Below are 26291 nucleotides of genomic sequence, written 5' to 3'. Positions count from 1 at the left end.
CTTGTTTAGTCCATTGACTTTAACGATGAGCGCATTGTTTCTAAAATGTTTATCGGAAATCAAATTATGAAAATATTCCGTCAAAAACAACAACTGTTTCATCACGCTAGAGGCTTTGGAAAAGAATCGGAAGTAAAAACTTTCACAGATGATTACATCTCATTGTAGCTTTGCCTATTCATACTAGATAACCAAATGTACGTGCACAGACGATCAAAACAACTTGAATATTCATTATATGTGAGTATGCTTACTCCAAACATTTCTGAGCGATAAGGCGAAACGATAGCTCTCACCGAATACAAGCCGGCTGACACTACTACACGGAACTTTGCTGCTTAGCAACCATTAAGGCCCCTTTTAGGTTGTTTGACATATCCTTACCGAGAAGTAGTCAAGCTGGCCGCGAGGTTCATGCCAGGATAGTTTTTTTCTGGGCTTAATGCAATACATAGCATTTCGGTAGCTGGCCTGCTGTCGCTTATCGTTGGCCAATTACCCACCCAATGGTGCTCCACGGTGCAACAGTCGTCGAAGTCTGAAGGGAAACGTAGTTCGACGGTCGCAGTAACAATTACGTCCATTATGGTATAGCCGCAACAGCAGTTACCCCCAACTCACTCTTATATGAACGGCCTGTACTATATGGGGCTACCTATATTGAGTAAGCCTGTTGTATCACGCTGTGATCTAAGTGAGAAAACTCTATTAAGCCTAGTTTAGGTCGGGCTTAGAGAACCGCACCGGCTCCGATCTCACACCGACTTCAACAGAGGCCTCTTTGTACTGTCTCAACATGCCCCCTTTCCCCGGCGCTAATATGCAAATAGTTTCTAAATAGATCAGTACAACAACCTAATTTCGTATTATGGATAGAATTCAGTTGCTGATCTTGGAACGCCAGCAGCAATAAACTGATTGGGAGCCTCTTTTGCACAGGTAGAAATAAAAAAAATATAAATCGAATATCGAAATCAGAAGAACACCTCAACATAGCGAATATAGAATGTGATATTGTGCAACAGGGAATCTGGCAAGCAGGTAAATGACAGGCGCTAATTTGCTTCGTGAAGTCGTACCGCTTCGTCTACCTTTATTGACACCTTTCCTTATAAGCACAATTTCGAAAATAGCTAATACAATCTCACATTTGATTTTAATAGCTCCAAGATGTTGACGAGTACCTTGAATTGGATCGACGGGCGCAGTGGCGCCTCTGTCCGTCTTAATCATTTTACGTGCAACGACATTTTTCGATAGAAATCGTTTTTCCTCAGGTTTTCCTACCAAACTCGGTATTTGTTCATATCGTATGACCGGCAAGTGGTGCTGTGTTTGTACGATGATGGCAGTTGACTAGCACTTCAGTAGTAGCGGTACCAGCCGCACAACTGGCACAGTTGAAGTGGCCATTTTTTTCGTCGTCCACAAGACAAATGAAGTCAATCGAAAGAAGCTATTAATCGCCATCATCTATCAGCCGAAAAACTAGAAGGCGCAAGAACAAACTGTTGCGCATATCGAGACGTTTAATGCGGTGGGCGTCGGCGGCAGCAACCATATTGCTGAATGAATGAATGAATATATTCGATCTGATCTCATTTGGAATTTTTCGCACGCGCGCACGTCAACACACTCGGCATAAGTGAAAAGATCGGGTCGTTCATTCTCTACTCGACGAAGGACGGCATCGACAGAAAGAAAGTAAGCTAACTACCGCAAGTTTCATGATGTCCGTACAACGAGGACGACGATAACTTTTCCAAAATCGACGTGACGCCGCTTTAGACAAAAAGCCCACAGGAACAATCAAGGATTGATCACATTCACACTGTGGTAGTCCCCGCATTGGCAGAACGATCACAGTAGCAATCATCCTGGCCAGTCAGAGTTAACTAGCAATGTTTGTGTGTGCATATTACGATGTATGTGCGGAAGATGCAAAAAAAAAAACATGATTGCCGTCATGCTGGACTGCAGAGTATGGTTTATGCGAGTCTAAATGTAGATAGAAAGATGCTTCGTATGCATCCGTGTGTTTGCGGCTCTGTGTGTGTTACGTGCGTGTCTAGGCGTTAGTTTGGGTTTGCGTGCGCTTCTTCATACGTATGTAAATGTCTATACGATTGCCGGCCATCAGCATCTGTTGTTGACTGTTCCCGGCGTTTCCGTCCTGCAGCTGCTGCTACTGTTGTTGTTGATCAAATACAATTGTGAGAGTATCCGAACCCCACTTGACTCGATCAAGACCTTATGGCGGAGAACCACTTGTCAGACATGACGAACGCAATGTCCTGCGGCGTACGCAAATCGTATTAAATCTAGCCGCAATGCTGATCGTAGAGGCAAAAATATTAGTCAGCTCATACAGCCCGGATACAAAGGGGCCACTATGATGATTCTGCCCTGATCCCAGATCTGAACCTTGGAGCATCATCACTTTCACTCATCGTCATGTAACTTTTTATTTCAGATACTAAAAAACCGTCTCGAAGCGAAAATACGCCTAATCTGTAAATCTTTCATCTACAAACAAACCAAGGCGATACTTAAGTTGGCAAATTTTTTAATTTACATACAGAGGAGGAGCCGCCGATAACTAACCAAGGAAGCATCACAGTATGTAGTGCAGCGGGTCTGCTTTCTTGAACAGAGCGTGTAAGTTCTACATAGTGGTCAGGACAATTTCCGATCGGACACCTCTTTTGCAATGCCTTTTCAGTATAGCATGATCAACAGTAATGTGCTCTATGAGGATATGTGGTAGACGTGGCCTACTTTCATCAGATGCCATCCGACCCACAAGTTCCTCAGAGAGCTGTTCTTTTTACGTATAGAGCCGCATTCAAAAAGTGACTGCGGCCTTTCGTCGGACTGGCAAAATACCCGGTCAAAAACGACAATAGTTCTTTGGATAAGCTATGCGGCCGTGACAGTCATGAGCTAGCAATAACGCCCACATGCTGAGTAATAATGACAAAGTAAATTTCGTACATAGAAAACGAGGATTGGGAACTTGATCGTTGTTGCTAAGTGTCACCCTTTCTCTTTTAAGAAAAAAATAAATATTGCAGCCGCGTATATCGTATGCGTTCCGTAAAAATATAAACTTTGATAAATTATCAACAACGGCACAGCGTCGAATGTTCCATAGCAGCAACGTGGCATTATGCGTGATAGACGTGGCGGTGGACGTTCGAAAAATTTCAACAACTAGTTTATCGCCAGTTGCCACCAATATTAGCCCTAGCTGTGTTGGCGAACGTCTGTTACTATCTGTATTCTGCCCACTACACTCGTATATGCTAGCTGATATGACCGGTGGTGCGGTTAATTGTGCAGAACATTCAACCTCCTTAGAAGGAACTCTGCAAGAAGGATGAACGATGCCCGCTGGCGACAGAGGCGCAAGGGGCAGACCACTTTTTGCTTCGATGGGGTAACGGCAGAGGACATTCGGTAAAACATAACGATCGGAGTGCCTGTCACCAACCGCTATGTACCAACGTCAGTAACAGCGATAAGTGCGGTTGCTGTACCATTTCTGATTTTCTGCTGAGACCGTTTACACTGCCGTGACGGCTATCTGCGGCACGTCCACATGCAGCCGTTGCCTTGAGCCATTTACGTTGTGCCACTATGCCGTGTACATCACATAATATTGTAATTGGAGCTTTTAATCATCGTCAGCGTAGACAAGGGCACGTGCGGGTTACGGGCATTTAATGTACTTCGTAAGATAAAATCTTTTTCGTTGATGAAAAATAAGCACATTTGAGTCTGATAAACTTCTCTTTCGAAACACACGCTGTATATAATCCTATAATTTGTCCTTAGTCGGTGTCACGGACAATTTAAGAAAGCATAGAAACAGTGTATAGCGATTACGTCACAGTAAATTTTCGAAGAAAACCGGACACTCTCTTCCTAACCAGACAGGATTCATTCCACAATAAGTTATGAAAGAACATCAATTAACGTAAGTGCAAAACGTCATTGATTTATCTGCTATGAAAAAAATTGTGAGGTTCAAATAGAGGTCACGAATAGAGTTGCTTCTGGTCCTCTAAGTCAAATTTTTTTATCCCGTTTTCGTATGCATTCAGTCGACGCGTCACGGAGCCTATGGACGACAATGCATCCCCACTGCCGTATACAACTTCGATATAAAGTAGTACTATTTTTGAAATGAACGCATATCACGGAAACCGTGGTGGCACTAATAGCAACGAAATGCGTATGTAAGGGATAGTTGATTCTCTATAGTGAAAAGACGACAGCCTCGAGTACACATGTCGTTTGAAGTCGGTACGACACTGTCTTCTCGACGAGCCTATCTACTTGTAGCGGTCTTGTTGAGGTAATATTAGTTACTGCAACTAGAGGTACATATAGCGTAGTGTAAAATCAAATTCCGTTACGCCAATCGAGACTGCATCGACGATCAGAAAAGCTACCTTTCGGCTGTTTTAATGTCCGATATAGGCGGATAACAGGTTTTCTAACTAGGAATCTGTGGTGGCGTTTGGTGGACGCACAATCACGCTCGAATCATGATCATCCTTTAAACGAAACAAAACACAATACAACTGATAATGTATAGTACGTTCGACGTATAGACCGATAGACAAGTATATGATGATAAACATATGTCTAATTAAGCATGTGTTATCAAATTTGTTACGATCGATCCCGAAAAGAACCGGGATCTCTATTGGCGAACTAGCGTTATCATGCTTACGCGCAGATGCCGAAAACTATACATCTGTACGTTATACGAATATAATACTGTGGTTCTTCTGTTATCTTGCTGCTAAAGGTCGTAGTGATCGGATCCATGTTCGTCATTCTGTTTGGTCTCCCGTACACGTCCATATAAACGATAATAGACAGTGTATATTAGCATTCAATAATAACCTTGTCGTTTTTACAGAAGCCCTGCTTAGCTAGGGAACCGCAGCACTCGTGCACCAGCCATCTTTAAGAATGATTCTCATTGACTGCTATTGGCTATTTGAAATTCGGTTCTTCTCTTTTTAATGTCGTGCTACCTGTGACGACTGTCGGTTAACAGCAAAAAAGAGAAACAATTCTGCACCGCTACTTTTAGGTGTTCATATAACGTATTTTGGCTTTCGCTAAGTGCAGTTCTCGTTTGAAAAATTTTGTTGCAGTGCAACGCTTGCCTATATCTAGCGGCGCTTAGAACCGTCCGACAATGCGTCGGACGGTTCTAAGCGCCGCTAAGGCTCACAGGTGTTGACCTTTTCGACATCATTATTATTATCATCTATCGTAAATCCAACGGCAATGCTCTGAATTCAATTTGTTTGTCAAGGATACGCGTCATCTGTCCACGATGAAGATAGTGCTACGAAAAGGGGAAACTCGCAACAAATTTACTTTTCAGAAGCGAAAATCGGATCGGATCTTCTTTTCGCGGACAACCCATAAGTGTATCCGATAACGAAAATAATAGCAAGACATTATAGGAGGCAACTTTTGCCAGACAGAATGTGAAATATGTACATTTACCTGTGTTACATTGAAGTACCATTGTCTTTTAGGCAGGTACATAGATGAAAGGTCACTTATTGCGATTGCCGTTTTCGGTTAAAGCATGACGTCTCTTCTCCAAGTAATTTTCCCACACTTACTAGGTTAAAAACTACGGAAATTAATCGCAAGCTTATCGTAAGCAATCTCAGCATTCACCGTTTTGATCGATTTATCCATCGTTTCTTTCCGTTGACACACTGGCTAGATGTACAATGGCTTAAGGATAGCTTTTTCCGCAACCCGATGTCCAGGTCACGGGCTAATGATACATGATAAATCGTAGCCTAATATGACCCGCCAATTTTGAATTTCATGCTAGCAGATTATGGTTCGAATTTACCGGTTAGCTAAGGAGAGACAGATCTATGTTAATTTTATCAGTTTATATAATAATCAATTGTAAACATACTTCGCATACTTTCATTCAATATGCCTATGATATCAGTTTGCTAGAATTAACTTCGCCATAAGTTTACTAAGATCCAGATGTTATTGGTGCTCCGAAGTAGCTATTTGCCGTTTAGGCATAGTTAACGTATAGTAACGAGCTTGACATAGTTTTTGCTTTCGATATCGCTAGGCCACACCTCTGATTACATCGATGAGCGGTAGCTCCGGGGGTGTTTGAGTCTCCCTGACGCGTAAGATGTGAGGTAAAAAGAATAAGTTATAAATGTGATTATCACACTAAAGCCACGCTATTTCAATCCGCACCTTTATGATTTACAGACAGAGCATTATTGAATCTATATCCGCGGATATATATTTTAAATTTCAAGTAGTACCGCCATTTTGAAATTGTTTTCAAAATGTGCCATAGTAAAATGTAATTTGACAACCGATTCATACTGATCAATATTTACATGTAGATAGATGAATACCTTGTATACATTTCCATTTGGAAGGACAGAAACTCTAATCCTGATCTCTACACGCCTGCAATCTATATTTGTGCAGAATTCAGATGGAATACACAATTTAGACAGAAGCGGTCGTGCTCGCGCCAGTTTCACCCTTTGACCACGGCAAAACCCTTCCAAACAGCTTGGACAAATTATGGGAATTATCCACAGTGCAATCAAACACGCAAAACTTCTACATATGGCCAAGTGCATACGATACTTAGTCGCTGTAACTTTGTAGGAGGAGTGGGTAAATTTGTACGGTCGCACTCATACGCTCCTAGTTATATTCAACCAACAGACGTTAGCGGGCGGTCAGCCCGCTAGAAAAGTTCCCGGAAAGCATTCTCCGCAGAGTATCATCGCACCACACAAAAGAGCAAATGACAGAATACATAAATAGTTCAAGAATAATTTACAATAAACGAGCGGAGCGATTGTCGCCTCGTTCGCAGTGGTGGTGGTGGTGGTGGTGGTGGCAGCAATAGCAGCAATAATTGAACAATAGCAACAAGGAGTCGGCGCAATAGAGCGTTTCTCGAAAGGTCTCTATTTCAACATATAATGATGAAAGCGAACATATTCTAGAACTAAAATAATAGAGATTATCTATACGTGGAACGAACGGTATTTAAGCACAAGTATGGCATAAACGATTTTAACGTGTTTCAATGCATTCTACATCTGCTGAAACATAACATGTATTTTTGTGTTTGTGTACATACTCAAGCACATGTCTGTTTACGAATAACAAAAAGTGCGTGTTGAGTAGGTTTCCCGAAAAACGCAGTTTTGATAGCCGCAGAGGATCAGTTACAGTTATTTGTTTATTACGACAAATTTTTCTAAAGCTGGTGCTTGTCAGTTCCAAAAGCCATTTGTCTATGCTCATAGATACGATGAGAACGTTAGAGGTACGCAAATGTTTTCCTATAACAATTGTGCTCTTATTCTGAAGGGCGGATCAATGTGTGTTTACGTTACAAAACATTTAGGTACCCTTGATCTTCCATGCGGTCATATTTATATACATGCATATTGAATGTAAATACATACAAATACACAGGTTCGTCTAAGAAGGAGCGAGACGAGCGCTGTCTAGTTGCCATCAGCATTCCGTGAGTACTTGTATTGCTGAACTAGCCGTTTTTGTTGATATGGCATTGTGTCAGATTCAGGATGTCCAGGGGTATGCCTCTGCCAAATACGTTTTCGTAACAGAATTAGTGCTCATATAGGTGCAAAGTGACTTACACGTATACTAATACTGGTCTGTTTTGCATCAGCTGGGGGCACACAATCTCGTCTTGATAATCAAAATACTCTACCACTCCACTGGCTTTAGATGTGCGTAAACTACTTGGGTCCATTTAAAGCCAGCGTGAAACCTCTGCATTTCCTGACTTCTCAGTTCTTCACTAAGCGTTAGCAGCGTATCACCGTGTGTACAACGGTTCATCGTTCCTACTCCACCCCCGACCATTTCTATACAGCGGTCGCGCATAGCAAGAGCGATACCAGGGGCCGAAACAAAAGCAACGGCGCCATCATGTCACCAGTGGAAAGAAATGCCGGTCCTTTATCGACAGTTGCCCCTACGATTGCGTCAATTCTGCTGCTTTTTTAAGCATAAAAAAGCCTCTTCTCTTTACACAGAAGAGGGGCATTATCCATGGGGTTTCTGCTGGTGAAGCGAACGAGGCGGGGAAATAGCAACGAGACGGGAAGTTGTTCGTGTGGTAGCATTAGAATGAAAGCAAAGCTCTTTTGTCATGTCCTTGTTTCCCGCAACCTAGCAGGCAGCGCCAGCTGGTCCGTTCGCGAAATGTACTGCATTTTTTAAATCAATTTCCAGTTCAAACAACGATAGCGGCGGCGGCGGCGGCGACGCAAGGTACAACCGAGTATTCCTAGCCAATACAGACCTCGCCGACGCTACAACTGTAGACATACTTTCAGCTGGTTACTGAAACACTGAAAAATTGAAAAATAAGAACTAAAAGATAAGCGGCATTCGTGCTGCCGGTAATACAAGTACGAGTGAGGCCAGTACGGATGAAGGCGGTTCGGGAAGCGACAAGACTAGAACCGAGGCGAGCGAAAACGGGTAGCAAAAAAAGACGGGAGAACGGAGAGAGTCCAGGCAATGTAGCGAAAGACGCAGAACGTAGATTTGTTGTTGTCTTCGTCGACGAGCGTATCAGCAATAGAACAGTTAATCCGCGCCTCAATGGAAGCGTTGGTCTCTACACTCCAATGCGATGTATCCTTTAACGCTTGACGAAACGCTATGACTTCCGTGAAGACCGTAAGGTAAGGTAAAAATCAATATACTATTTAAGATAGATATATTATAGCAGCACAAAAAATGAGTTTCAGCAGTACAGGTTACCTGTGCAGAACGACGAACCTGGATTGTGCAATACGCGTCTAATCTCGTTTAACTTCAGGGCCCTTACCACTTTTCTGGTCAAAGTTTTTATGGTAAAATTGCGCTAGAACGTATTACCCTATAGACAATAACTCCTCAAAAGTGAGAAAGAGCTCAAAGATAGGACATTGTTTCACGATTAGCGTTTACTGTACCTATGCAATGTTTTTTTTAGAACAGGATAGAGCCGGTCCGACAATTGATTACATCATTACCAAACAGACTTCTGGATTTTAAAAGCATTTATCTATAATTACTGATAGCATTACAAGCTGGCAGTATGCGTGAATGGGTTGCTTAGTTGTGCATTTGAATCGGCTGCTGCTATAACTATTATCATTATTATTATTAAATTGAAAGGCAGGTTAGAATGAATTAGTATATCGGTTCTTTATTGAATGTTTTTTTTCTTCGTACGAGGAACATGGCTTGTTGCCGTTTCCAAACGGTTTGGTCGTAGCCGCCGCTGTTTTGTGCGTAAAAACATCGTCAGCATATTAAATGTCCATATTTATCAATAATTCTAGCAAAATTCCACGTTCGACCCTACTTCCTGTTCCTTTCTAGTATCAGTCCACCCATGCGCTAGCATATCGTACCCTTGTCACAGCGTCGTTATCTAGCGTGGACACAGAATGAGAAGATCGGAACATTCTTTTTGCTAGCCATTGCAAGCTTGACGTGTATTTTGCCGACGACACATCCCGGGATTGACGTAAACATGGCTTATCGCCCGATTTCTCATCCGTAACGATACGTACGGAAGGTCCAAGGAAAGCAAGTTTTCTTGCAATGTATCTAGATTTCTACTGAGTTAAAAAATATCAAAACTCTGATTTCGAATATCTATATATCTTGTTCGGTTAATTACGTCGTGTATAAGTTTGATTCGTATGCGTCGTCTTGCAGTTATCAGATTGTGATTAATTGTTCCTCGTGAGGCCACACCAACACGATCAGAGCGTGACGACCAGTCATAAAGGCTGGTTTCATCTGCCATATGACGTAACGATCAAGCAGTGTTTAATTGTCCTTCTCTCATAGAACACTTGTATATCTATGACGATGTCCAAGTAATCTACTTGATATAAATACTGAACAGTTATTTGTCCGGCAAATACACCAAGTATATAGGCTGTTGTTATTAAATAAGCTGCCCGTATAGAGAATGGTTGTTGCCGACATGCAAGGGCCACACGTAACGTTACGTCGGTACAGTGTCTCTATCGTCAAATGAACATAGATAGTAAAGTTAACATGTGCCATCGCCATTGCAACGTTCTCCTACACACGAGATAGCCATCCCGTATCGCTGTAGCCTACTCTGACCACAACCTTTATTAATATGACGATATATACTGAAAAACACTATTGCCACTGTCCATGAACGTCACCGTATCGTCGATTATTGCTGGAGGACAAAATAGACGTATCTTTCCATACGGTTTATGTTATATTGTCATAGTAATATAGATAGATTCGTTAGTCGTCGGCTAGTCGCAAGCCTAAGCTTGGCTAGCTCATCAGAGTCTAGCGCGTACATATTCTCTCTAGAGATAAAAGACATAAACATATATGCCTGATTATGACATTTGTACAGCACACCGGGCCCGCGTATTTGTGGAGGCTAAATATGGAACGTGACAAATAGAAAGCTCCTATGCTAGTCATTCGTATTAACAAACATTCCAAAGAAAAACAGTAACCAGACGAGCCAGGTTTGAACACTCCGTGCACGGAACTCTCAAGCGTCGCCCGTCATGCTGACCCTTATCGTGCTGAACAATTTTTGAATAGAAAATACGACGATCAGTCGACGGGAAAAGCCATAACGTCCACAACTAGTGAATGGGTGGGGCACACACCTAACTCAAGTAGTGATGATTACGAAATCAACGATACCGATAGGAACTCCTCGTAGAAGTCGAACGTGAACGACAGTTGAATAAGAGAACGCCACCTTTATCAACCGTTCTCAAATCATTGAATTCCGTCCTTATCTAGATGCCAACTAAAAATGTTTTTTCTCTCGCTTTAAACCTCTTCTTCTAGGCTAATTAGAAATGTAATTAATTAGCTCATGATGGATAGTTGTGCCTACGTTGTTAAGGACCACGTACTGATGTAGCGCGCATGATTACAACGATAATATACCCAATTATGTTTTACCAAACAAGCCTGGTGTCCAGGGTAGCTGTTAGCTGGAACAGGGTGCCGCCAAAGAACCTACGTGTCTATATGACAGTCCAATGAGATTGATTTGTTTGGTACCGATCAGTTTCAATATGTGTATATATATCGGCTTTCGTGAGTGTCGTATACGACACTGGTAATAAATAACCGAATCTATCATAAGCAAGCAGATCTATTAAATGCTATGTATTGGCGCTCTCATTTCTCCGCAGCGGTATGTCCATGAACTGTTCAGTAATGCCAGCAGGTTGCTTATTTTGCTTTTGGCCATCATAGAGCCGAAAAAAAAACTCTGAAACTATCAACGTGTCTACAACTACACCCATTGTCAAGAGCTAATATTTTGTCTCTTCACTATTGACTTCATTTACGCATATCAGTCCGTTCGATCAGTCTATTCACAAGAAGACCGTACTTAAGCTGCTCAGATCTATTTTTAGATGGGTGGATGCTGTCAACTGTATAACGAGCAAGATAGTCGTTCGCTAACAGAAGAACTAATATGGGTCTTCGCTAAACCGGGAAGAAACTCAGTAAGTTCTATTGGACAAAATGAGATTTCCGCCTTTTGAATAAACTCATCCGACAAATAGACATGCAATTACTGTAGAATTTTGTGCCCTGCCTATCTATTCCGATCGGGTACATGCATTATCGACGAAGCGAAGCAGAGTTTGCTCTATACTAACGTATAAAACAATGCCCCCACTGTCCTGAACGGTACGTTACTAATTGCTGCTAACCTCGACCGGCCTTCGTGGCAAATTTTGCGAGCGCGACTTTTTTTTTTCTTCGTTCTATTAACGTTTAATACAGGATTGTTCGATCAATCAATTTAGAGGTAAACTCTGTTATGGAAGAATGTACGTAACTAAAGCAAAAATCCCTTTACCGCCATAAAGCTTCTTCGGGGAGCGAGCTATCCTTTGGATAAAATCGCCATTAAGAGGTGTAAGAGGTAACTACCTCTCAAAAAAACGTACCTCTCAATTAGAAAGAGCATTTCAATAGTGCACAGGGATCCAGCCTTTCGGGTCATCTTAACGAATGTTCAGCGTTTCTCCATAACGTCTGAACAATATTAACGTTTCACTGTTAGTCATGCCCCATGTTGGCATTCGATTTAAATAAATCTGTTGGCCAAATTGAGCGTTCATACACTTCGGCACCTTCACAAAACCAACGAAAGTAGTCGAAAATGTTCATCTATTGAAAGATCAACAATACAATCACAGTGGTGGTTGTCATAGTGAGAAAAAAGAATATCGAAAGAGTGGTTATGTATAAATGAGACGCGATACCCAAAGCAGTTGTGCTTGATCTTTGTTTGATCCTCCAACCATCTTCGCATTGAAGTATTTCTGGCAGTAACGTCAATGGACAATTAAAGAATTGCAGTTGGGCGTCAGCCGGAACAGGCGTTAACCTATTTATTTGAGCTGCGTGAGTTAAATGAGACAGCGGTGTTAGGTATAGTTAATTTTGCTTTATTCTATAAACATTCTATGACTGACAGCCAGTTACAGAGCGTGGTCATTTTGAAACGATGCCAATAAACAATAGACAACAGAGCCAAAAAGGTAGTCCGCCACCAAGGCCTAGTTGATGTCCTAACAGGCCCACTTATACTTGTTGTTGTATTGGTAGAGGAGAGTACGTGTACATATACATCCGTATAAGCAGTCAAACAGAATTCTAGGCGTGCTTAGACAGTGCCGTTCGATCAATGCAGCCACGACTCGACATCTAGCTACTGTTGTCTCATGTGGGAATTTTGGTATGAACTTGTAGAAAGAGAAATGCGCCTTTTTTACCCTAAATTTCTCTTCAATTACCATATTTTATCGGCTTTGATTCTGTTCTAAATATAACTCGAGTACTAGTAGAAAACAGGCATCGACAGAAACGGTACGTGTAATGCATCCGTCCTGTTATTTCATCTGATGATTCGCTAAATAACGTCCCGTTGACACACCCCCACTGCGCGACTACTATGTAATGTCTCAGTGAAAATGATGTTTCGCCTATATGGCTCCGGTTGAACAGCTAATGGCAACTGATAAAGTAAATGTGTCTCAAAGCACTTCAGTGTAGTATATGAAAACCAGTTGAATTTGTGTAGAAACGACAGGGTTCAACTGGCACACAGCAGCCAGATTTTTTTAATGCTACCGCTAATTCTTCCCGTTTTCCATAAGCTGAGTTGTTGTCTGCATAGAAGTTAGCGTTCTACTTACAAAAAAACCTGTTGTCTGTCGAACGCGATGCTCGCATTAATTTACGGCCTCTTGCCTAAACTTAGTTCGCTAGGGGAAACGTATAAGACACGACTTCGCCTTTCTGTTTTTTTTCTTGTTCTTCCCATCGTTCAGTTTACTCTGTACGACATCAACGAACGCTCGTATGGTTTTCCCATCTCAACTTTGAAACTTCGAGTCTGATTGGCTAGAAGGACAAAACGTATGACGAACGTAGACAGTGCTTCCATACACTAATCGAACCTTATAACCTGGATTCCAGCGGTTTAGAAGACGGGAGCAGGTTAAGATTGGCAATTAGAGATAGTGGATTGCGTCTACGCCGAAATCTCCACTACGGTAAAAGCAATTGCTTTGAACCAAAGCCAGTTAGTCATGACGATTGGACGATCAAGGTACTGGCCATAATCAGATAGTAGCAGTCTCTCTACACAATGTTGCCTGTCCAACTTTTGGCTAGTCAAAGTCATTATTGTTTATAAAAGAGCTAGGTTTTTTCATTTCACCGCACCGCCTGGTTGATGCAAATGGCAGTTGTGATATGCACAATACATGTGTGAGCGAAACGAACCAGTGTGAACTTCACGAATTTCCAGGAAGGAAGTGTACAAAACAGGCGCCTATGAAACTAAACACAGAGTGACGCGTTTTTAATAGTTGTTTGTAGTTTCGAATGTATGACCGTAAATATGAAGGGGACGTTTATTGCAGTCGCAGGCTCTATCGTGCCATTCATTGACAGCTAGTTCGTTAGCTGAGACAAAGTAAAGCGTGCCATCAGACCGGAGTGTTCAACCTGTAATACATTTCCTTTCATCCTTTTGGAAAAATAGCTATTGCGTGAGCCGTTTTAGGGTCACGGTATGGCCGGCTGGTCAAAGAGACGGCCGGCCGGCCGGCCGGCCGGCCAGCCAGTATCAGTCCACTCACTGGACTGCTTGATCGTAGGCTATCGCCGGCCGCCAGCTGTTGTAGCAAATACAAATCGTATAGTGCTGGTTATTGTTGTAATGTGGCTGCGGTATGCACATAAGAGTATCATAATGATCGTGACGCCGATGGTAATGTAAACTGTAAAATAGGAGCAGCCGGGTCGGCGAAGCAGTGTTCTGCCGTGGTGGCGTAATCAGCGAATCGGGCGCTGGCTGTTGCTGGCACACACGAACAATACAACAGAAAAACGTGAGTAGAACAGATATAGCTATGTGAAAATGTACGGCGTGACCTTCTTAAAAAAGAATAGGAACAAGAAAACTACGAGAACATCAATAAAAAGATGAACCCTAGAACGATCCTGGCACTATTAACGGGCCGCATTTAACGACAATTGCAGTATAGACAGACTAATAAGAAACACGCACAGACAGATCGTACAAATAGGCAATGCCAAATCGACGTATGTACAAACACGTGTAGCATACGCACGGTTTCGTTGATTCACACGAATGGTATATTATAGGGGATTATAGCAAATGACAAACTCGGGCTTAACGTCGCCATTGTCACTACCATCAGGGTCGTTAGCTTTGTACTATCATAGAGTCAACGTGGCGGCGATGGTCATCAACGGCACTCGGAAGAGTAACATCAATAGCTGCAATATATGATTCGGTGATGATTTCTGTCGATCAGTAACAAGAGAACTTGATTCCTACGTCATCGACACAGCGACACATGCGACTGTATGAGCTTTGTGACGATGTACAAGCGTTTTAGTGGAACAGCTCACTCGACGGTGTCCTTGTGCGATGCTCCTCACATAGCCAGGATAAAAGACCTACGATAAGAAGGACGCCGATATGTCCACCATCACCAACGCCAATGTCACTAGTCCGCGCTGCTGGTGAGCATGGCACCGTCGTAGTTTCCCTGCCGCTTCTGCATAGCAATGGCCATTGAGCGCCATGGAAGGTATTTGCGAACCCTACCGCAGCGTCCGCTTCCAACGACTGCGGCGTACCTGGCGTTATTGTCAGTGTAGTTGCGCTCACCATCATGGCCGCTCATACAAACGACGAATAGCCAACTGAATGAATTTAATATCGTCTTTGTCGCCGTCGACGTCTCCTGCTTAACACGTCACTCGATGGATTATAGTATTAGAATTTACTTTATCTGCTATAGGGGTTTCTATCCGTGTCGAGTCCGTTTCACGAGACTCCGTGTTGACACTAGCGCTAGCGCTGTTACAGTGAGCGGCCTATTTGCAATGGTGCCATAAACAAATGGAAAGTCTGGCGCATGTATGTGTGCGTCTACAGCTGTGATCTGCACCCAGATCGTGGCACCATCATTGCTGCTATCAGATTATTATTATATCACATCTGTCTGTTGATGGTCGTCGCTGACGTTAGTAAACTCACCCGCAGACGCGGACAACTCGTGCCCTTCACGCGGAGCAAACTGTAGATTAAATCGTCATTACATGATCATTATTATTATTCGTAGATGACGCACAAATGATAACTACCAAAATAACAAGCAGTTGAAAGGGACAATGGAATAGCACGGTAAAACAATAGCAATAGCTGGACCAAAAACGCATTGAGGCTTGTGCTTTTGCCTCCTTCCCTTTCCCGCCCCGCTTTCCTCGACAGACGCTATATTCTTTCGAATTTTTTGTTAATTTTTTTTAAAAAAATCCACATTTTATTACCGCCTCCTGTTGCAGTGATACGACGAGTCAGCAATGAGCACTGCATAACATGACACGCCTTGTTCTGAGAAACGCCAAGGCACTGCATCCTTATATCTGCGTTTTAGTGGTCATACTCAGGCCCTGCATAAAGTGGTTACCTGTATTATTGATGGTATATTACACTCAAGGTTATTTTATTGTCTTAGCCGGCATGTACATGGCGAAATGACATAAAAGTTGCCGTTGTTGTGGGCTAGCACGCACCTTGTTCTCGGGTAGCCAGTAAGAGTAATTTGTACCCCTTCCTATTGTCGCCATCGTCTAATCAGCAATAAAAGCAGCGACATCGCAGGGTGTTTCACAAACTCAGCAACAAATCTGTCCTCGTACGCTGACGGCAATGACTTATTCGTCCTTAAATATATTCTGTCAGCACTGATATTGTGATTTCTTATCGTCAATTATTCATTCGCTAGCACGCAGTCGAGTAAAGACACAGGTATGCCGAGAGCTAGCCTTGGCGATTTTGTAGGCACGGCGACAACGTCACGAAGGAGGACAGGAAAACGAGTCACGTCTGGCACAAGGAAATCTAGTATTGTCGGAAATACCGGAATATCCGGTATGTCCGGGAAAATGTCAGTCTACTCTCCAGCACTGAAGTCTTAAAGAGGTCAAAAATGGCCGAACCGGTAAATGAAAAAGCTATCGACAAAACTAGCGAACTCTCTCTCTTTCTCTCTCTCTCTCTCTCTCTATTTGGTGGTAACAAGTGGTAATATTCCTCAAGCCTCAATACCCTTCGCTGCAATCTGGTCAACTAGATGACCCTTCATTTGCTATTTCGAACTAATTACTCTTTTCGTTCCCCTATTACTTTTAACCATCATATTCATACGACAGTACGGACATGGCATAGCCGTGTTCCGTTCGACGGCACGCTCCAGACTGTTAGCAGGTCTGTACTAGCATCATATGCTTATTTTGTGGAAAAAGAAAGAAGGGAAAATACAAAGAAAGAGAAGAGATACGATTCGTTGTTACAAATGTCACCAATCTCCATATGCGTCTGTGTGTTCTTGTAGTAAACGCGCAGATTGCCATACAAAACGACTACACAACAGTTCTACCTATTAGAACAATTACTAACGTAGCAATATTCCTTATGACGAATCATCGAGTGCAAGTATGAGACGCTACTGAAAGCACATAACAATCATTCATTGTATAATACTCACAAAAATAGATTGTATGAAGCCTCAAGTACTTTTCATTGGTTCTTACTGCAGATAGAAATGTTTCCTTATGAACTCTATCACCATATGTTACCCTATGCGTATGTGGTACTGTTAGAGCAGAAATGGGACAGTTTTACTTGTTCATAGCAGGAGATCGAGAGTAGAGTATATATATAAATATAGTAATATATATAAATATAAAAAATAGAGTAGTCATTTCTGATATAACATCGAAGACTAGCTTTGATTCTATGATGGAGCTCTATCTCATCGGTTAGTTCTATTTTGTTGTTATGCTCACACTTACAAACCTACCTCTCATCTCGAGAGCTATTGAGTCTGTCACATACTACAAAATGAATACGTCCTATCTTCACTTGAAAGAAGACCATCTTCAGCAGAATACAAATGCCGTTTTAGTTCGTACTTTTCTCGGATCACTTCAGTAAGTTCCAACCACCTTACTACGCTTAACGCTGACACGCTTTTGAGGCAAACGTATTCACTAAGAGTTTGTTTAGATTAGAGAATATCATCTCTCCAACGGAATACGTCCCTGAAATAGAGCGACTTCAGGATACGTTATGTCCTGAGGAGAAGTCCTGGGCGAACGTCGATATTTCGTGCTGACTCTGACAGCGTTGATCATGTGGGTCTACGGAACGCATAGTTCCACTTACGTGTTCATATTATACAAGTATTTGGCCTGCTGAAGGACACTTTCCTACGCATGATTAGCAAGGGAATCGAATCCGTTTCACAACCTCGAATAGCATAGACTCCGGAAGTCCAGGGAATCGGGTACGCACTATCGTATTTGCTGGGACAAAACAGATAGCAGCGGTAGAGTTGTTAGCGTCCAAGGCAGAGAGCAGCTTGAATTCTTCCAATGATTGATTCACTAGTAATTAATCACGTACAGTCCGACAGACTACGTTAAATGGTCACATAAAGGATGTTGGTGATTCGCCGAACGGATTCGATGAAGACCTTCGAAAGCGAGAAATTTCCAGCGAACAAGCGACTGAGCGACACAGGACGCACACCTGATCGCTGTGCCAAACCCTCACCAGCTCAATGTCACCATTGGCAAACGTAAATTTGAGGGGCTAACACCGACATCAGCTACGGTAATATCAGAGCAAACCAAGCGCATCTACTCCGTTCTCCTCTGAAGTGCTGTCTTCAAAGTGTAGCATCAGAAATAGCAATGGAATAGAATAAATCACGCAGCAGTGCTCATCAGATGAACGACTATGAAGAGCGAAGTAAGTCTGCGCCTACATGAATCAAGCCATATCAACGAGGGCGGGTCCCCTTAGTTCAAGAAATGAACTATGTACAAACGCTTAACTCGGTGGATTTATTTATCAGTTTGTCGATCTATTTTTACCGGAATGAATTATGCTAACGGTCCAATTTGAACGGCTGTGAGCCAGATCTCTCGCCAGTTTCAAAAGGAGACGAGAACGATGTTCGAGCTTTTTTCATTTCTTGTTATGAGGTAGAAGTGATTCAGTGGATCCAGCTGAAGCGCTAGTTAAAACTATGCGAAGCGGAAAGAGTTCACTCTTTTGCGATCGACTGGGCACGGTTATTAATATTGCTAATCGTTGCGTATAAATGGCCCCGACTGTGACAAACTGATCTGTTAAAACGATACTTCTGTATAAAGAGACAAAGCAACGAACACAGCGGAGGGACGCGCACGATGATTCTCCGAGAGCCAAAAGCAAGTGAGCCAGATCTGAGGACACAGGCTCTGTCGAATGGCATTACCGTCCAGCAGAACGTCACTATTTCCGTTACTGAGCCGATATGTTATTGGTTAGTAACGATTGGAACTGGCCATTTCGGCTAGTCATATCAAGCGGCGAACGTTCAATCTTATAGAAGATACGCTTTTAGTTGTTAGACGACAAACCGCACTATGCCAGATGTTTAGCAAAACGTTACTCAATCGTTCGTGTGCTTAATAACATAATACAGGAATTAGCTGCGACAAAAGGCCAACGAAAGTACGAGGAAATCATAGATAAAAACATAAATTCAACTATATAGGGTACGACAGCTAGATGTAGGAGGATTCAGTTGAACTTCGTCCCATATCTAGCGTTTGTAGTATCCACTTGCTACTGGATAGGCGAAAAGGGAGCTTGTTTCATTGACAACAGGGTCGCCATATCACCTGACTGCGTATCGAGAAATCAAAATACCGAAACATACACAACAAATGCAAGCTTAAACTTAAAATACCTTTATAAATACTTTAGTACCATTTTGGAAATAAATTCTAGTCACTACATCGAGTAGTCTTCCAGAGTTGATGCCTTTGCTAAATGACACTCCTATTGTAATCCATATAATTAGTATTCGTTGTCCCTTGATTTCTGAACATCGACCCACGTACTAGTTATATGTGGGCTCTGCTCTCCGTAAGTCCCTTGTAATTTTTGTTATCCAGTGAGGATCCGAAGATGGATGCTTCCAGTCAAAATAAGGGGTGCGATTATGACACCTGTTCTATTCCTCCTTTTGTCGTATTTTGCTGTGTGCTCTATCTATTGAGAGGATTGCTCAAAGGTCCTTTGTGAAATCCAATAATGCTATCCTAGAATTGGGAGATGCATGTCGTCCCCCTCGGTCGATCCTCCAAGTTCGATAACAACCGCTTGAAGGCACTTCTGCACAAAGACGGCAGGCCAACAGCTGTGAACTGGCCGATTGGAAGATGGGTTGCAGCCTTGTAACCCCCGTGTGTGAATCTGTGTCATGTGCTCAGACATTAAAAGCCTGAATGTTGCAGAAACTGAGACAAAAACATTGCTTTATATTATCTGCCACATAAACAGACTTCTACATAGAATTATAACGAGTGAAAAAAGGTGGTGTCTGTGCGACAATACGAAGTTAAGAAAGGAATGAGAAATATGCCTAAGCCCAGAGTTAGGCCAAGTCTACAACCTAAAAATCCCATCATTTGCATTTCGTGGGATCAAAGCGACTTCATACACTGGCATATATCTAAAAAAACAATAGTGATTTTTATAGAGCCCAGTTACCTCGACTGAACGAAGTTGTCTAATAGAGAAGAACCGATAGACGACACAATCATCTTCATCATCAACAACAATACCAAACAGTCGCTACGCCCTCGTGCAAGAGCATAAGTTGAACGTTCTTTTACACATATCCTATTTCTTAGACATAGCACCGACGGATAATTACCTTCTCCAGTCACCGGCAAGTAAAATAGGTAATAGCACATTTGGTAATCTATAGCGTCTCAAAAACTGGCCTGGACGCGTCTTCATACCAGGCTCGATAACAGAGAATACATAGCGAATCAATTCGTGTCTAGACTTCGAATAAAGCGCTATCTTTCTTAAGTGAAAAAAATTGCCATTACTGTATAATTTCAGATTTATCTATGACTTAAAGAAGAACCCACACATCCTCTCAGTTTTGTCGCAGAGTCGTTCTTACTGAAAAAATATATAAGGCCAAATAAACTGGAGCGTCCGCAACCATTTTACGAAATACCGCTCCTATTTCTAGATCGTTTCTTGTTTTTAGACTTTAGAGAAGATGCTTCTGGGGGCGGCATGTTGTTAGTTAAAGCCGCGACGACGCTGCAGTGAAGTTAGGAAGTCCGGAAGCGTTTTTTGAACGGCTCGACCTTTCTGCTCACATTTGCGCTCACTGAAGGCGACTGAATTCCCGTTTAATAACGAGAAAAGCCGTCTGCGAAAAATTAGCCTAGTTAAGCTGACGTTATGGGTATACAACTGTTTAAAGTCCTCGTGTTAGATTTAGCCACCAAGCGATCACACAATGATACGACGAGAGAAAAAAAACACTCTTTTCCAGCAGTGGAGACAGACGCTGGATCGACAACGCCAAAGGAAACACGACTGCCAATGTCTCCAGCAGCAGCAGCAGCAGCAGGGGCGGCCGTCGGCAAGTCGAGGATAAAAAACCGCGCTTGTGATGAATTTCAGCAGATCTTCTGCAGCCTTTCATAAACAGTTATTGCAAAAACTACTGTTGTTACCTCTATAAGCGCTACCCCAGTTAAGAACGTCCAGCGGCCTCTAGCGTAACGTTTTAGGCGCTCCGGGTGCTGAACTTAAGATACGTCCACGGTGAAGGTTGGACCGTTTGCTGATACGTTATAGCTACTGTAACAAGTTGAAATGCTTCCCAGTTTGATACGCCTTCGCAATCTCTTGAGGTCATCCCTTCTACTACTCTGACAGCTTCAGCAAAAAAGCAGACAGTTGCTGCCCCTGCCGAAACAGAAGCATCAGAAGAAAAAGATAATTGCTATTTGGGTTTTTTTGCTGCTCGTCCTTATGGGTCGCTTTGATGGCCGGCTAAAGTGGATATGACGTCGCAAAAGTAAACTAAGTAACGAAGAGATCGCAACGTTGTTTTAAGAACGTTCTGAATTGAATCCTAGAGGAGGACTGCTTTGAACAGAGTAAAGGGACAGTTGTTAAGCGCTCTGTAACGAGACGAGTTTTCATTGATCTCTTTCGTTATCGAACACTCATTGAATACAAAAACAACTCGATATTCTAAAAAGTTCAGAAATAATTATAATAACCGCGTTTAAGCAAATAGGACGCAGGAAAATATTCTGTGTATTTTCAGAATATACAACGGTGCCTAATAAATATCAAATTTATGATACATAAAGGCTAGATACAAATCAGTAGAATTTTGATTTAACTTCTGCAGGCGAATGTTCATACGCTATAGACTAATGAATGGAGATACAATCCATACAAAAGTGTGGACCATTGTGATCTGTCCCTAAATGCAAGTGGCGGGAAATATCGTCGTTACTTTTAGTATCCATGAAGATGAAGTCCAATCGCCAGTAAGCATATGCACGAGACTACCATACTCAGATTTTTGCTAGCTGTGCACTAATGCTTCATTCTTGTGATATCAAAAAAAGGATCTGTCAACTTTAGGACATCTCACGAAAAACGACAGGAAGGGCTGTGTTCTCGTAATGAGCTCTACTGATCAGCGGTAAAACCTAGGCAACGAGGTAGCGAAACAGAGCATATTTGGTACTTCGTATTGCCTAGAACCAACATCGATGATAACAGAGCACACCTTGTACCTACTAGGCAACCTTATTAATAGCAACAAGTTGTAAAATATAGGTTATAGAAAGTATAATCAGTTTTTCCAAATTTTCCCTATAATATATATCCCAAAAACGAAACAGTAAGTAATAGGCAACCCCTCAGGACATTTATGCACGCGGCAGCAGATTTCTAGATTTTACTGAAGTAAAGGTAATCAGCTATCTAACAAGCTAATCATGTGGAAATGGAAGCATCACTCTGACGGCGTAGAGCCGGTGGATGTTCCCATGTCTAGCTACTATAAGTAGTCTGAACCAGCAAGTAATTGATGCTTGAGAAGAACAAAGATTGCAATCCGTCCCGTTTAGCTTCGTTCCAACGATAACTCCAGGTTATGCGACCTACCCAGGCAGGATACCCAAATCGGAATGCGAAACCAACAGACAGACGACCTAACAAACATTAAACGATATTTCCAAGGGCAAACATATTTTTCGAAATTAGTCAAGCTGCACCGCGCCACAGATGGCACGGCTTACTTCTGCAATACCATTATTTATTTCGATTTTGTTGGCTAACCTAATTTACATGAATTGGATGGAAGGATGCACTCGATGGGCCAGATGGTGCCTACCGGCACAAATACAGCCAGGTTATTACCTAAGAAGCCACGTAACGGAATATGCGACCTAATTGTCAATACATACATGGGTTAGCATCGTATGTGGCAAATCAGAAACCAATGGCTAATTTCGAATTAATGGCGTATATTTGTAATAGAACATACTATTATGTGCGTGTCATATCACCGTCTAGCATTCACTGTGTAAATTCCCCTATAATGAGATATGTATCCCTATGTATATACAAATCTATTATATCACATCTATCTATCTATATACAAATCTTCTATAATAGCATTGGTTGATTTCGTATTTCTACAATGTTAGAAACGTCTATCTCTGGTGAAATGATCAAACCTAATTTGAGCTGGTACGTATTTACTTTTGAATTTTCATGCTTCATTGTACTTAATGAATAGCTACCTATTGGGGACTTCATTATGGTCTTACGTTCACAGTGGGTATTCTTGTTGGCTATAATTGACTGACTCGATAATTATGATTTAGAGGCAAAAATATAGGCAGGATAATATGCCATCTGACTTGTCATTCAAGCGTACATTGAATTAGGCTGAACCGATTAACTTCAACATCCAATTAAGCACAAAGAATATTCACAAGTTAGCAAGCTTTTGCTAAATTTAGTAGCAGTATAATACTTGTCATGGTAGTAACTGTTGATTGAAGTTAATTGTCTCCTGCGAGTTCTTGGCCAGCATAGCTCACTCGTTCAATTATGACTCGTTTTTCATATCTGCGTGACGACTTCAAGTTGTTGTCTGTCCTGTATCGTTCCGTGTTCATTTCAACGACGACAATTCCTCTGACTTCTTAACTTGGCTTGACCCGGCAGCAAGAAGATTTGTCTCGCTAATCTCGGCAGTTCACAACGACAAATCGCATCGTTGGTCAATTAGAGGTGATGCTGGTTATCGAATGCCTTATCGCCCCCTAGGCTCGTACGGCGACCTACGAGAAGGGACCGCTACCAGCTGTACTTCTTGTCTCACTATGCACAACAGTAATATACTGTATAAGGCGAAAGAGCTGTGACAGAGTTCGAGCAGACGGTGGGCTCTATTACGATGCGTGGTTTTCGTCTAGTTCCATGGTTGCTGATCGCTTTGCGGTGGCAATGTTGTCATGGCTCTATTGTCAATGGTTGATTACTTGTATACGTATATACACTTTACTAGACAGCCGAGACTTCTTGCACCACTTCGTGCCGTTGCAAATACGGACTGCTTTTGGAAACTCCATGCATTTTGGAAAAGCCAAGCTCACTCACTGCTCTGCTGGGCTTCGTTCGCTTTCAAGCTGTGATCGAGAGAGGCCTTTCTGGCTAGCGGGATGCTGAATGAACTCTTCTGGGCACCCAAATTGTAAGCCGCTATTACCATCTGGAAAGAGCATCCCGTTTCTAACCGTAACCCAAATAACCAGCCAGCTGAACATATCGAGAACTCCCGAGACCTGCAAACAAGGCACTACCGCCCCGCTAGTGGTCGTTTGTGACGACGACTGGCAGTGGCTATTGCCGTCGTCATCGTTGTGGTCGCAAAGTGGCCACATCTTCGTTCCAACGAACGAGAGACCTCATGAAACGAGCAAAACACTTCAACTGCTTTGCCCGCCTTCTGCTCTCCCAACCGCTTGGCCCTATTTGCCATATATTATGATACGGGACTAGAATATGCTCTGGGTACCAATCCTGCACGGTCCCGAAAATTTAGCGGGACTCTACAACGAGGATGGGGGTGGCACTACAGGACTACCGACCCCAGATGAAATAGCTGCTATCCACAAGGGAAGCTGGTCTCGAGAACGATTGAGTGACAGCTGCATACTTGAGCAGCAGAAGCAAGCACAACGACAATTGAGTGATCGGACTTTTTCGGTCACCTGGATTGGAAAACAGCTATAGATCTGCCAGAAAAGGTATATTATTAGTTTGTTTCACAACAAGCATGACTAGTATACACTGGAGCTTAAATATATGCATATAATAAACATATGAGAGGTTGCCGTCTAAAGGAGCCTAGATACACCCCCAACTAAAAACGAAAAAATCGACCACTCCATAAAAAATATAGTTGATTGCTTTTCTTTGTGCTAGAATAAGTAGTTAGCCTGAAGTGCATTCTCGACTAAGTTTGACATATTTAGCTTTTGTAATATCTGTGGTAGAAGCATGTATTGAAACAGGCTTAAGCCGTTTTAATCGGAAAGCCTTAACATCCCTATACCTACTGTAATTTTGATGGATTTTTAAAGTGTTTCTGTTGCATATTTTTTCGAGATTTACCATCTAAAGGCAAAAAGCAAATCCAAAAATACAGGCTATAACTAAGATCAAAGAAGAAAGATTTTGGTCTTCTACGAGGAAAACTCTATTTCCCGTCTTTTTAATCAATATATGAATACTGAAGATATTTTCTCAAAAGAGTCAGATGCATAAAGAAGACTCCAAACATATAGCATGTATATGACACAACATGGACCAACAAGGATTTGAACTCATTTTCACAGGTATCCGTTATATTTGAAGTCTCAATTATATGGGTTTTATTTTGCTTATGAACGCGTTTGGCGCTATAAGAAGCGCTGGACAGAGATTAAATGTCATATCTCTACTGGACGAATCTAACAGCAAACATTGCCTCGCTGAAACGACGGGATATCGCTCCACGCTTTAATATTCTGCTCAAGGCTTTGAAAGCCAAGGCTTAGAGCAAGCGTCTCGTTAGAGCTTAACTCTTCGTCGATTTCTTGTAAGACTGGCAAATTTTTGAGGTCTTCAACGGCGCACAACTTTCTCCGTTATAATTGAATTCATTTAAAGCTGTGAACCATCAATCGCTAAAACAGAGCCCTATATTTATACGAGAAGAACTGAAATTTAGCTAGTTGAATGATAAAGAAGACCGCTGAACTGGCAGCACGAAGAATCTACCCGCCAGGTGCATTAAGGCAAGTCTAGACAAACTAGCTTCAAATATGATGTTGTTCTTTCAACGAAAGCCTATATCACTGAAAAGCGGGGGTCGGATCTCCTAGGTGGATCGTGTAAGAGACTCTTCATTTTATAGAGAACGAAACAGCTGGCCTTCATACGGGGCCATCAAATGGTACAAAACGAGTATCAGGTCCTCAACGGCGCTTGAGGATTGTGCTTAGATTACAATTACAGAAAATGGTTTATCTTCATAAAACACTTTCTATTCGATCGAGCGAATCTAATGCGCTCTACCATTGGTAAACGCACAATAGACCTGGACTGAACCTAAATAACGAGTGCAGAATCCACCGATTTCCATAACGACAGCCCAACAAGTATACGAGCG

The 26291-nt window shown here is 42.2% G+C and overlaps 1 protein-coding gene and 1 long non-coding RNA gene across 9 annotated transcripts in view; one reads left to right on the top strand and one right to left on the bottom strand.

Annotated features, from left to right (window-relative positions):
- Positions 1 to 26291, bottom strand: part of LOC111247254 (uncharacterized) — a 218675-nt gene that overhangs the window by 145329 nt on the left and 47055 nt on the right. Inside the window, exon 1 of one of the 8 annotated variants that reach the window (XM_022797949.2) lies at positions 17535 to 18348. The exons of the other annotated variants lie outside the window; for them this stretch is intronic. Coding sequence (XP_022653684.1) covers positions 17535 to 17611 — 77 coding nt within the window. The 5' untranslated portion in view covers positions 17612 to 18348. Of the gene's footprint in view, positions 1 to 17534; positions 18349 to 26291 lie in introns of those variants that run through there. 8 annotated transcript variants of the gene reach the window in all.
- The window catches only part of LOC147756525 (uncharacterized), a 60288-nt gene continuing 47408 nt past the window's right edge, over positions 13412 to 26291 (top strand). The window contains exon 1 of the long non-coding RNA XR_015324522.1: positions 13412 to 14525. This is a non-coding gene — a long non-coding RNA (uncharacterized LOC147756525). The remainder of the gene's footprint in view (positions 14526 to 26291) is intronic.

This window comes from Varroa destructor, unplaced genomic scaffold (assembly GCF_002443255.2).
Source record: "Varroa destructor unplaced genomic scaffold, Vdes_3.0 BEIS01000003.1, whole genome shotgun sequence".
Lineage (NCBI taxonomy): Eukaryota > Metazoa > Arthropoda > Arachnida > Mesostigmata > Varroidae > Varroa > Varroa destructor.
This window is presented reverse-complemented; position numbering and strand designations above follow the sequence as displayed.